This window comes from Ciconia boyciana, chromosome 5, assembly GCF_034638445.1.
Source record: "Ciconia boyciana chromosome 5, ASM3463844v1, whole genome shotgun sequence".
NCBI classification, from domain to species: domain Eukaryota; kingdom Metazoa; phylum Chordata; class Aves; order Ciconiiformes; family Ciconiidae; genus Ciconia; species Ciconia boyciana.
Window position 1 is genome coordinate 56,166,930 of NC_132938.1, and position 14,261 is coordinate 56,181,190.

Sequence of the window (14,261 nt, forward strand, 5' to 3'; positions counted from 1 at the left end):
CCTTATATCCTGACCTGCTACCCTAGGCTAAACAGCCAGTCTCAAACAAAGAAGCCTTTGTGAATTTGTGACAGCCACCCCTGACTTTCATTCTCCCTTCTGTGTTCTTGTCAGGAGGGGCACGCTCACAGCAACACTGCCTGCGACAGACCTGTAACCGATCTTCCAAATCATTTACGTTGCCCTCCTTTCTACTGCACAGGATCAACACTGAGATACATAACCCCTGTTCACTGTTTAGCCCGTTGTCATCTTCAGATCTCAACCAAGTCAGTGCTGGCTCTTACAAACCTCAGCAGCAAAAATAAGCTGCAAGTACTCTGCCGGACGGCCTGAGGAGCACCGCTGTATGTGACTTCATGGTGAATCATGTGGAACATGCATATACATACAGCAATTTTGCAGAGTTTAGCAGGACTTTGGATTAGGCAGATCAAGCTTTAAAGCTAAAATACATTAAATGATTGTACAAATGCACAGGGGCCAAAAACCATACCTAAGCCTGGAATTCTCAGCAATGACCTTGTGCTATGAAGCCCCTGCTACACCCTGCCATTAGACAACAGTTTTATATGATTGCTTTGCAGCTTCGAGGCAAAAAGCATCTGGACTATAAGTAGCTAGCATCTAGTTAATGCAAAGTTTCCTACACAGAGGGAGTTAGTGACTTCTGCCAGGAGGTCCCTTACTGAGCACAATTCAGGGCAATCATTACAGGGTAATGGCTTCGTTTTTCCGCCCTCAGCAAAGTCCATGTGAGTTTTGCACCAAAACTTGTACTGCGGCAGTTTTGTACTGGGGATGATGGGACAAGCAAAGATGATTAAAAGGTGCTTTTCAATTAAACAAAATTATCAGTGTTCGTGGTGCACTCCTGAGAGGTAAAATCTTAATGCATCACAAACTCAACCTAGTAAGTCAGTTTATAGCAGGACAAACTGTACAGGATCACCAGGGCAACCCACCAGATCCTCAGGTCATACACGTGCTGTGAAGTCACCAGGCTTCTCAAACACTGTTGGAGCACACACACCACATCCCTCCTCCACCTTAAAGAGATGGGGATCATGGGCTTTGCACAGAAATTCTCCAAGACTTAAGTCCTCTTCCTCCAAACTACCACTGTCCTGATGAGAAATTTCTCTCCAGCTGCTGGGAGTTGTTGGAAGCCATGGCCAACCTGATCCTTGTCCCTCAGCAGAAGCAGGCCTTTTTGGACATATTCCTCACTCCTTGTCTCTAGCAGACTGATGCCTGACAATCCTCACTCTGCCAGAATCCCTCACCTGGAGCGCTGAGCTATCCTGTGGAGATTTGTCACGGAAGGACAGACGGACGGAAGGAGCCATCCCCTTCCCCCTTGTCTCCTACTGCAGGCCACACAACATCAGCCAGCAGAGGCTGGGAAAAATTAAGAGTAAAACCAGTGGAGGTTTTGGGAAAGACAGATCACTGATGTTACTTATGGCTTTTAACTGCATCTGAAACCCCTGTCCTGCAGTACTCTCAGCATGAACAACTAACTTCCTGAAAGCTGCATTTCAAATTGTTGTTTGGTTGGTTTTGCTGCACTTAAGGCACTGTAGTCCCTAGTGCTAATTTTCTTGCATATGTAAACTCTACACAGATGTTTATTTTTAAAATTTCAATTTACATATCACTTGCTTATGGACTGCCCCTTTTGTATAGAATTGCATTTTTTTTTGTTGTTTATTTCTAGCTTATTTGAAGTTTGGTGCTTTCACTGTTAATTTGTTTGGGGGGTTGTTTTTTGCAAATTGCTTTTCTTGTGTTTTTCATTCCTGGTTGGATCACTTCTGTATCTGAATTACTATAAAATTATTTCTGTTGTTTAGCTAATTTCTGTCCTTGCTGAATTGTTAGTCCCCTGCCAGCACCCTGACACCGTCCTTCTAGTTAACAGATTTGCTGGCTGTTTTAGGAGGGCATATTGCTGGATGTTCCTGAAATAATATCAGACTTTTAGAGTCTGCAACAGCATGAGGGCAAGTGATGGCCTACATTAATCCACAATCTGTTGACAGGTATCTCATCATCACTTGCAAAGCTCTACTATCCCAGCCTGCAGTTGACAAGCCACCTGCAGTAGAACTGGTCATCCAGCTTCAAACCGCAGCAACAGCCAGTTCTGCCTGATGCTGGGCTCCTCCCCATGCTCTGACGGCTGAGGGCAGAGGAAGCCCTTCATGTCCTGAAATGTCTGCTCTCACCTGCAGAAATTCTGGGCTATTACCACTGGTTCTCCTGTGACTACAAAATGATGTGATCCTACTGCTGTGCTTCTTGTTTCACTTTTCAGATCTGCAATTCAGATTAGGTCAACATCAACACCTTTTATCAGGTTAACAAAACCTATCAGAGATGCTTGCATTTCTGTATCAAGTACCTGCAGTGATCCATTATCATGAAGTTTTGCATATGACTAGGTATTTCAAAGGGCCTTCCAAAGCCTCTGTCTACATGCACAGGGACAGCCCAAAAGACAAATACTTCAACTACAATCTCCAAAAGCTTGCAATGGGAGCCACAATTATTTCTCCCAATGGTAATCTAAACTGAGCAGCACAGTGAGCAGCAATGTGAATGTTAGCAACAAAGAACTGAGCAAGAGGAAGATGATCTCAGAGTTGAGCAGAAAAACACAGTAAAATGCAGACCAATTTCTACATAGGTCAAGTTTCCAATGATGCCAGAGGACCTGATGCAAATGGCATCTTGCAGCTAAATTGGGAATGTGCCAGTCACAGTTTGGATGACATAAGTGTGGTCTGCAAAAAGTGCTCTAGATTGGGAAGAGAAGGTCACAGCGTTGTTGAGGAACTCAAACTGGTACCAGCATACCCCTAGTTTCTGGAATCACATCAGAAGTTTCAGAAAAAACGCATTCAGAAAAAATGCATTCAGAAGTTTCAGATCTCTGTTTTACTGATAGATTCAACAACACATTAGGGTGCTTGTCTTAGTACCTTGCTCCTGGATGTACCTGGTCAGTTTGTTTCTCCTGTGTGTATTACATGAAATATTCAAGGCTGTGTTTACATCAGCATGCTTTTCTTCAGATTTTAAGCTTTTATTTTAGCTATAAAAAGGGTAGATTCAAAGCAGGAGCTTTCTGACAAAGTCCACCATATCTTCTGTGCCACTTTTCCATGACAGGCTCTATGCCTGTGATTTCCACCTTGACTTTCTCAACCATTCAACAGGATATTTCAACAATTCACAGTAGTTCTAGCAGTCTAATTAAAGGCATGCCCTGATTTCTTTGCTTTGTTGTTTTGTTTTTTTTTTTTTCATTTTAGCACATGTTGATTGCTCTTATTATTCCACTTTCAGTTAATTATCTTCTTGACCCCATGTTAAAAAAGTAACGATATATCTCTCTTTGCTGAATTTGCAGAAGTCTCAGCAGAAGGCCTGGAAAAAGTCAGTCACACAGCTTACATTCCTTCTAGTTTGATCCATGAAATGTGTAGAGGCAATTTTTTGGTTTACTCCATGAATTCAAATCAAGTTGCTGATTATTCTCAACCACTACTGGATGACATTTAATTTTGCATTGCAAGGTTCCTACAGAACTCATGCCTCTATTGGCTTGTTTTGGTTCTAGCTCAAAGATCCAAATACAAAATTTCATTCTTGTGCTCTCTTCCGAGGGGCAGGCACTGGCAGGGCAGGAAAAGCAGTTTCCACCATAGTATTCACAAGACAGCAGTCCAACTTTAGCGTAATACTAATCATGGCAGTTATCTTTCAGATGTCGAAAAGGTAATATGGAATATATGCTATGGCTTATTTACTAAAAGAGAGACATCAGACACCATATGAATTTTAAGATAATTTAAAGGGAGTCTGTATAAAGTGTATGACCTATATCTCCAAAACTATTTTTTTTAAATCATGTAGTAGACAACAGATAATACACACTTCACAGCATAAAAAGAAATAGGAAAGATTAATACACAGCAGGCAAATGATAATTTCTTTTTTTTTTTTTTTTTTTAGATTTCATGCTAGTCCACAAAACCTTTCCAAAGGGTCTGCACACTTGGTATGAGTAGGCAGATATGATGAACAGAATTTGTTTGAAAGTAATTAAGAACTGATAACTGTAATCCTGATCAGCACTTCTTCTTCAGTTGTTTTAAGTGAACTAGAGGAAAAAAAAGTTTAAATTTTCTTTCTTACACAAATGTTTCATTTCTTTATCTCAGCAAAAAATGCCAATAACCTACATCAAACAGTGAAGGAATTGCTTTAAAGCAAAGATGACAGAATCCCAAACCAAATTCTCCCTTTTTGGTTGTGCACAAGATTGTCATGCACTTGTCTTAAGTTAACATTGCTCAGACACCTTTCAATTGCCTAGAGACTTCTAGGGCACTTGCTCTAAAAAGACATAAGTCTGCTGTGGGTCCTAGCACATTTCTGCTAGTCTCCCGGCAATATCTCTGATATGCAGGTCACCTAAAGTGTTAAGGCAACTTGATCCAGCCCTCAGTGACAAGATAAGCATCATTAAGAAAAAGATGCATGTCCTACAGATGGTATTTTCAAAGCATTTCAATTCAAAAGTAACAAAGTGCTTTTGGATATCTCAAGCTTCAAACTGTCACACTGAAATATTGAGCACCATTCCCACAAAGAACAGAGCATCACCCAGCACTTATGCAATCCATGGAAAGATATTTCATCTTATGCTTCTCCCTATTGAGCAACTTGTTTGCAAGCTCATGTAATGCTCTACAGAAGTGCTATGGTAGCTTGCTAGTGATCAATGTCCCCTGTGTATGTGGCAAAAATAAAAACAGTACTGAGGTGCTTGTTTGCATTCATGCCTACCCACATTACTAGAGTAACACTGATGAAAATTAATGCAGTTAAATTAGTTATACTGCTCCAAGTGTGTCTTCGCTACGCTTCTTAAATCTATTGTCACAAGTAAATTTAAGATAGCTGGACAACTCCAGGAACACTAATCAGTGATCCAAGTCAGAGAGCTCAGAGTCAGTCCCCCTTGTCTGACTGCTCACTAGAGCTTATAAAAAAGGGTTGGAAATGGCATGGGTTGTTAAATCAGGAATGCTTTCTCTCAGTCTATATTCAATTACTAATACAGAACCAAAAACTCCTAGAAAGAAGAATACTTGAGGATAATGACCACCTTTCAAATCATAAGCATACAAAACAACTTAGTTTGACAGAGTCAAATTCATGGCAAGATTCAGAATTTATTAAAAATTGAAGATTTTGCTACCTTGCTGTCTAGAAATTTCTTTCCTTATAGGAAAAAAAAATTAAAAATCAGGCATGAAACACTATTTAAAACCACCTCTTTTCACGCAGCATTTCTTTAACCAATTCAAAGGTCTGAAAACCATTCCACTGTGGTATGGCAGAAGCATATGGTGGTGACAAGCTCTACTCTCTGAAGAATACCCTCCCCAGAGGGGCGCATTTCATTTAATTGGAAAAGTCTGGGGCCTGACTGAAGCAATAACATATGCAGCCTCTCATGCTTCCAACTAGAAAGCTCATTCTCACTGTGGTTTAAACATGAACTTTCCCCCAGCTATCATCACTGAATGTGTTCTATTTTTCCATTAAGTTTTAGCCCACTGTTTGTATTTAATCCTGTTCTCCTTGGCAAAGCGCATAGATTTTTTAATTCTTAACCACGAATTTTCTAAGTGGTGTGTTGTCACTAACTGACAACATGACAAACTTTTCAAAACTTCCAGCAAGAACTGAGGACTTGCTCTGTTGATTACTGCACATCTAAAACAAAACTCAGTCCCTCTCCAAAGGTTTATAAACTGCTATACTAAAGGATGGTAGCATCATTCAAGTTAAGGTCTAGATATTGTTTTAACAGCTGATTTTCCAAGTAGTATGTAAAATACAAACAAACATGGGTTGTTCTGCAAGCTATTACAATTGCTTATTTGCAAAAATCTGGGTACTTTTTAAGCCTCCAAATTTTATATTCACAAAGCAGATTGTTGAAATAGGTACTAAGAAGCAGTGTTGCATCAAGATCATCCTCAATGTGCAACTTCCGTGAATACCCCTAACTCTGGTTCTGATCTCAACAAACTGGATTAATTTTATCCAGTGAATCCCTTCCAAGGAAGCAATACCCAATACCATGAAAGCATACCACGGAGAAAAGTTGGCTCTACAACATCATTTTACTCAAGAAAAAGTAGGCAACATTACTTTCTGGTAAAACAAACAAACAAAAGAACTTGCAGGGAGCCTGATGTCAAAGCAGACTGCAGCTCAGAATGGCACGTCACGGGTGAGTGAATACTGGCAGTAATACAGCCTTCCTTGTAGCAGCTTTCTGAGAATGTGTTACATGTCTTAATTTGATCTAAGCCTCATTGTACAGAGGACTTCTTTCTGGATATTTTCTCGCATGCATGTGCACACACACGCATTTTGCATTCAGTTTAACAGCTAATACTTCAAGGTGGCCAAAAACGTACGCTCTTATTCAGGTTTTACTTTAGATGTATCATGAAGGGCAATAACATTAATTAAGCAGAGATGATGGTAAGTGAAAAGCTCTACTAAATAGCAACACCAAGAGGATAACCATGCCAGAGAAGCTGCTGTCTATCTGCCCGAATGCAGAGCTGCTGTCTCAACAAAGAAAAGCTGCTTCTTCCTCACTGTTAGCACAGCTGGACAGATTACTGAACTTCAGGAAAAGATCCCAAGATAATATCAACAGTAACATACATTTCACACAAAAAAATTTACACACGAATTTCTGTTTTGCACAACAGAGGACCTCTTGATTTCCCTTCTTTGAGCTCCCTTGAAAATATTTGGGCTAGGCTTATCTAAAAACACAGGTGGGTTTTGAGGTGTGCAATTTTAGAGTGGCTGTATCCATATTTTAGCGGAAATCAGGGCACGTATCAAACAGTATTTTTCTCACTCCTACAGCTAAAAAGTGTGTAATGATAACATGACTTAAGAGTTACTCGCCTCAAAAGGTCATTTTTATTGATCTTTGTTTCTTTTCGCACATCCTCCTTTCCTGATGTCGCCCCATCTTAATACTATCATGCTGCACGGAGTCCAGACAGAGTTTATAATACAACTTAGACAATGTGCTTCAGTGCTTCTCAGATATCTGTACTTCCAGAACGAAGTAGTTTTAACACTGCTCTAAGACCAGCCTGTACAGCAAGATTAGCTTGAAAATAAACTTTAGGTGCAAGCATGTAATGTAAACTTAGATATCATGAGTATAAAAATATTTAAGAATAGAAACACTGTCCTGCAAGTTGTACTATAGAATTTTCATCACTTCTTCCATTTAACATGAGATCTACTTAATAACTATTTTGAGTATTTTCTTTTTAAACCATCAAGGTTACTTTATATAAAGAAGAGCATCATCTTTCTCACAGAAAGTGACAGCGTCTCATACTGTAAACACAGCAAAAGTCTCCTCTTCCTTTTAGTCACAGTTCAGTACAAGTAACCCCTCTCAGCTAACCTTGAATTTTATGTTGCTTCTTTAGATGCTAGAGCTGAAAGCGTAAGTACATAATACACAGAATGAAAAGCAGTGATGTATTTAAGCAAGGCCATACCTGAATACTCCTTCCATTTGGTCTTTGGTGTAGCCTTTTCCACTTTCACCTGCAGCAGATGCATTGCTCTCCTTCGTGCTATTGGGCTTACTTTGATCATTGCTACTGGCTGGTTTTCGGCAGTAAGCGCCTCCCCCAGCAGTACTTCCATTCTTCATAATAGCTTCCAACAAAACTATAAAACAACAGTATATCATAGTATCATTATAGGCATTAGCGATTAAGTCGGGGCTCTCAAGTGTCTTAAATGGGAGCACCACATTGTAAAAGAATAGCTGCTACATCCTCCTTCCTTATTGATTACCACTTTGTACCGCAAACATTTCTGAAGCCAGTCTAGCAACTCCTTTTCATGGCAAAACCATGGAAAAGTGTTTCAAAATTAGTGGCTGGACTCCTCTCCACCTCTGCCAAGGTAATTTAATACTGGAGAGAATTTGTCCAGGTCCTTCATTTCTATATGGTTTTGAGAGGCACTGAACCCATTCTTTGGGGTGAAAAAATCAGAACACCTGAATAAGCAACTGTAAACAGAAAAGAGGAACTAACCTAACACTCTAAAGAACCTGCAAATTATTCCATACAGAGACCAAGCCTATCTCCAGCACATTTCGGTTGCTACAGTACATAGCTATTTGTAACCTGAGCCATTAGTGGCCACAAACTGATGCTCTATACCCCTTCCAGGCAATACCAGCTGAAATTCAAACTACTGTTAAATGCCACAGAGAAGTCAGGACCAGCCAACTACATCCAACTCTTGAGACCTAGATCTTGAAAACCAGCATGCTTTTGCTAGATCTTGAAATCTTCTTTCCTTCCGTGTTCCAACAGATCTCAAATTTAGCAGTTTTAATAAATCATCAGACACTAACTTTTCTTTTTCTTTCTGCATATAAGCCTGTATTTCGGGGGTATCGGTCTTACCAATAAATCAGAAACAGTACCATTCTAACTTAAGAGACTGCACACGAAGCATAATGTGGATCAAAGATTATTACATAGTCTATCTTCCCTGAAAAGAGATCCCTTCAGAGCAAGATGGCAAACTACATAGGCCAAATTTGTTTCATAAACAACTGAGTTACTATCAGCATAAAAAATGCCCTAATAAAAATTCCCGAAGAAAAATGTCCCACTCACTGTGAAAGCATGTTATAGCTTTACTGTTAAAAACCATTTTCTTCTAGAAGCTAGTGAGAAGAAGCCTGAAGCATTTTCTCCTAAATCAAATTAAAAAATTCCTGCTCTGACTAGCACGGTCTCTCTTAGAGCAGCAGAAAACTGGGATTTACACACCATCTCAGAGAAGCACAGGAAAGAAAAGAAAAGTGGAGCTTTGTTTAAAAGGAGAACCACCACTTCCCTAAGATGTGCTTCTTAAAACTCTCCAGTATTTGCTTTTACTTATTAATTCACTTATTACCCACTGGCCACAGCAGTCTGAAGTACTGCAGATGAATAGCTACACGCGGCCTGAACAAGAAAGTCAGCTGACTTCAGTGCCAGTCCTGTGCTCGTGCCTGCCTCAGCAAGTTTCATCAATTGATGAGGTCACGCTTTTTACTGCGGAAATAAAGAAAAGGCTAACATTTAGATGCTGAGTTGTATACTGAGGGGATGTTTTCACTACAAATGAAATTAAGTTCTTGAAAACAGGAGAGCTATAGTTGCACTATGGATTATAGCTGAAGCACATATCCAAATATTTGCAACAGTTTATTCTAATATAATCCGTTATGGCATTTAAAGTTCTGAGGTAAATGAAGTAGTAACAACTCCAACAAGGTGACTGTGCAGGCTAAGAACTAATCAAAAACAGAGATTCGAACAGACAGTGCCCTCAGAATGAAGCATTTTCAGTCCAAATGTGCTCCAGACAAGTGATAACAGAAAACAAAATTATTCTTTTTCTGTTCTGTGACGTTAGATATTTAATAATCGTATCATGTGGGATCCTATCGAACATGACCCTGACTTACCCTCTAGAAATAATGCTTACTTGACCGTTGTGCAAATCCTGCCTTTATATTGGTACTGCTCTAGAAATTCCCCATCCCTGCACTAATGCTTGTGCAAAATCAGTAGTAGCAATAATAGTAGAAATGCAGGTATAGACAACAGTTTGCATTAATGCCCAGTATCTCTTTCACAGCAAGCTTAGCTGGTAAGTCTTTTCATGAATTGGTTTGGCTGCACTACACTTTCAACATTACTACTTCCTAATCACCTTCTCAGACCTCCCATCCCCATAACAGAGCTGCACTGCTGAGAAGACAGTGCAGGATGCTTGCAAAGAAAAAAAAAAAAAAAAAAAGTCAAATCTGTAAGTGTTAACTTCTTAAGGTAGCAGGACAAAGAATATACAAACACGCTATTGTTCTACGCTGAAAAAGAAAAACCGTACAAAGGGTCTGGCCCATTGTTTTCTTCAAATAAAAGATACAGTTCAGATATTCAGAAACAACTTTGACAGTTCCAAGAGCTGCTGGTGGTACAACCAGCTGTTCGAACTGTAGTACTAACAGTGTATTAAAGAAAACTTTCACTGTGCATCTAGGTATTTTAAAATAGGACATACAAGGAACCAAAGACTTATTCTGTTAGCAGGTAAGACAACAAATCTTATCTCCAAATGTGTCTGAAGGCTTTCTTGTGTGTACTGTTACCTGCTGCTGAATGAAAGATCCTTGCACTGCATTTGACTCCATTATGCACTGAACATGACCCCCACTTTCACTAATGGAAGAACTGTTGAATTCAGAATTCATAATAACACAACACCCTAAAAAACTAAGCTCACATACTCCTGATAAGTTTGTTTTTCCAGGCAGTATCAGATATAGTGCAAGAAAATCTTAAGAAGCACTGAAAAATAAAGCTGTCCTTAACGTCATTTTCTGCCTTCAACTCCAAAAAGAATGGCACCTAAGTTTGAAAAGATCTTATCCATTGTTATCTTTAAATCTACTCTTACAAATCTTTTCCAGACAAGCAATTAGTTTCCATTCAGTTGCAAGATTAATCATTAGCAAATATCATAATCAAACAATATTTTGAACAGCTGAATTGTAAAACAATTTTCTAGCAAAGAGTGACGTCGACATGAACACTGCTACTATGAAGTCATTAGCTAAGTGTCATTAAATAAGCACTGACCTTAGATTTCACACTAGTAAAGCCTTAAAATAGCACTGCTGCAGTCAGCATATTTCAGGCAAAAGCTTTGTTTAGCAAAACTAAACTTCACTGATGACTGAACTAGTGCTGAATGCACTTTAAATGCAAATGTCACCAAAACCAAACCACATATAGTATTGTTTTAGAGACAATAGTTAAAACCTGCTCTCTGTTCTTTCACAATCTGCTATACCGTCAGGAGGAGGAAGCTCCCATCAGTACAAGATTCAGCACTACCGTTCTCATTGCTTTTATCACTGATGAAACATCATTTGTGAAATGGTGGGCAATTGTTCCCAAAATGATACTAAAGATACAACTTATGAAACATTCATTACTTCAGTGACAAATTGGTACGAACTACCTTCTAATACATACCCTAGAGAGAAAATAAGTGAGCACAGTGACAACTGGGGCTGCACCATATTGTCCTACCACCACATAAACCCAACACATTATGACTGTAAAATAAGAATTTGTGTTAGAACTAAGAGAGCTCACAAAACCTTAACTGTTTCCTTCTCTTGGGTATGTGCTATGACACATTTTCAATTATCTAATGAATTACTGGGGTTTATTTCCAAGTGGACCCCCGCTTTATTTATCTAAAAGATGACAATGAGATAATGAAGCAGTAATTTTGTTTGTTCTTCATCAGTGTAAAATTCCAGTTCTAATTTATTGCACACCTTCCAGCTCCTGTCCTGAAAACAGGACATTCTGTGTCCTTGCAGCTTACTGCACTTTTAACAGGGCTATTTAAGTGCCTCAAACTTCAAAAAAACCCCAAAACCAAACAATTCAATGATTTGGTGTTGTTTTGGGAAGAAATGGGATGAGTTGAAAATAATTGCCAACCTCCACAGCTAGAAAACTGAAGCACAGAAATATTACAAGTTTACAGAGTCCCCTGATTTCTAAGTACCTAGTTCAAATCAGGCCTAGGGCCTGATTTTTTTCAGTGGTATTAGGGCATCTGCAATTCTCATTAGCTTCAGATGGAGCTTTAACTGCCCACCAGTTCCACAAATCAGGCCCTTGTTTCAAGCTGAATACCTGAAAAATGAAGCACAAACAATTAGCCGTCACTAATGGAACCGGAAAGTGATTTATTTAATATCACAGAGAAACTCTGTGAAGCATTTAGTTTCAGTACACAATTCCCCAGATTACAGTCCACTACCATAACCACATGACCATCTTCTTTTCACCAGATCTGTACCTCATTTGTGACATACTTTGCTAATTTCCACAGTGAATAAAACAAGTGTCCTACAGACAATAGCCTAATTAGCCATCTATTTCTTGCACTGAATACAATGGTGGTTATGTAGTAGCAGTCCTACTTAAAAAAATCCCAAACACTCAAAACATAAATCAGATGGAGGTATCTTTTTTCTTTTTTTTTCCTGAGAGCTACTGTAACTCTTATCTTGGAGGTATAAGACGGTAATAAGCTACGTGAAGCAGACAAAGCTGTTCACTCTCTTTGGTGGAAGAAGCTGAATAGAAACCCTCAGCCTTCCTGCCTATTGACCAACACAACTTCCAAAAAGCTGAAAGTATTTTCATGCACGTCATCTTCTTAAGCCACAGAAATTTAGGGGCATATGGCAAAATTCTGCTTGTTTTTATTTCAGAGAGGTATCTAACGTGGCAAGAATATAAACAGTGCCACATTCTTGATCCAAAGCAATGGTTACCTTCTTGCAGGTGATTTACCAGCAACATCCATCCTGTCTTGCAGATAAAAAACCCCCACACCCAAAAAACTATATACTACAAAAAAAGAAGAGCACTGATGAGACCTTTGCTTATTGTTTGCATATAAAAATAAGTCAGGAGATAAGAGAGGACAGAAAACGTTCACTGAACCTGCTCACCTGACTTAAAGGCTTCACTACAGAATAAAATACAGCACAGAACACTTTCAGTCAGGATTTCACCCCAAAGTCATGTTCCAAAACCAGTAAATGCTGAAGGCCTTTAAGTCAGTACAGAGCACTGAAGTCTCTCCTATTCCTTCCATGGCATAGACAATATAAGCAAGAACCAGAGGAGTGCAACAAGTCACTGCTGCATTCAAAGGTATTTTGAGCTGACTTCTGACACTGTGTGACAGCAAGACTCGAAGACAGGTAACAGCTCTACATACACTGAAACCTTACTATTGTTCCCTTTAAAAAATAATTTCTGAACACCTTTTGGTAGACAGATGCTAATTATTTTTCAAGTTTTAGCACAGAAGTGTCTGAAGAGCCAGTTAATTCATAGGGGGAGCCACCTATCCCGTTTCCTCTAGGAAAGTTAAACCCGTGTGCCATTCCTGTATAGCTACCATACAACCAAAAGGGAAATGAAACGGAAAAAACCCAAACCACAAGGAAATCAGAGGATGAAGACACTGCCCAGTCTGGAGCAGCAGCTCTTATTGCAAGCTGTTAGCAAGGAGTAATTCACAGTGACAGAAAAGAAGCCAACCCAGCCTGTCTCGGCCCGAGGCCTGAGTCAGGTCCTGCTGTTAATAGGTCTAAGCTTAGTCTGTATGGCTACGCTTATGTTGATGGCTAAAGGGAGGGGGGAAATACAGGCGAGGAGTTGGGCTGGCCCAGAACGAACCCCTTTGGCGAGGAGGGAGGTGACCCCACTCCTCCCCACCGCCTGACGCCAAAGGCATGCACTGACGGTGGAGATCCACCTGCCCTAAGCGCTCCTCCCGGGCACTTCAACCATCGCTTCGGCCTTTTTTCCCAGCCGAGCCCCGCACACCGCCAGGGACCCCAGCCCGGGCTGGTTGCGGGGCAGCGCCGTCCCCTCACGGCGCGGAGGACGCACCGCTGGGTCCCCCTCGCCTCAGCCTGCGGGGGCCGCCGCGCCGGCTAACGGCCGCCCCGGGGTGAGGAGACCCCCCCCGCCGCCCGCCCGCCCGCCCGCCCTCCCTCCCTCCCTTCCTCCCGCAGGCCCCGCGGTCCCCCCTCGTCCCGACGGAGCAGGGCAGCGGGCAAGCGGGAGAGGGGAGGAGGGGCAGCCGCGGCAGCAGGGCCGACGGGGCGCCGGGCGCGGGGAGGGGGCCGGGCTTCACCTCGGGCCGTCTCGGTCGGGTAGAGCTTCTGGGCCTTGCCGAGGAAGCGGAGGGCGCGGTCGCGGTTGCCGGCCTCCAGCGCCTCCCGCGCGATCCCGATGCACTTCTCGGCCTCGTCCCGGTTCCCCTCCATGGGCTTCTCCTTCCGCCGCCTCCGCCCGCCGCAGCGCAGAGAGAAGGGGCCTGAAGCCAGAGCGGAGCCGGGCGGGGCAGAGGGGCGGAGAGAGGAGCGGAGCGAGCAGGAGGGCAGGAAGGGGCTCCCCTCACTCCGCAAGGCTCATCCCGCCGCGCCGCTCCGCGCCGGCGGTACCCGCAGCCCCAGCGCCGCGCTCGGCCCCGGCAGCCAGCCCGGCCCGCCGCCTGCTTCC

The 14,261-nt window shown here is 41.6% G+C and overlaps 1 protein-coding gene across 4 annotated transcripts in view; it reads right to left on the bottom strand.

Annotated features, from left to right (window-relative positions):
* Nucleotides 1-14,261, bottom strand: part of DNAJB14 (DnaJ heat shock protein family (Hsp40) member B14) — a 33,141-nt gene extending 18,880 nt beyond the window's left edge. For 2 of the 4 annotated variants that reach the window (XR_012042822.1, XR_012042821.1), the window contains exons 1-2: nt 13,894-14,261; nt 7,632-7,806 (exon numbers count right to left, since the gene is read on the bottom strand). Coding sequence is in view for 2 of the 4 variants with exons in the window: in XM_072863325.1 (XP_072719426.1) it covers nt 7,632-7,806; nt 13,894-14,026 (308 nt within the window). In the remaining 2 variants the exon portion in view is untranslated. Of the gene's footprint in view, nt 1-7,631; nt 7,807-11,736; nt 11,868-13,893 lie in introns of all 4 variants that reach the window. The other 2 variants (XM_072863324.1, XM_072863325.1) reach the window with 2 other exon arrangements.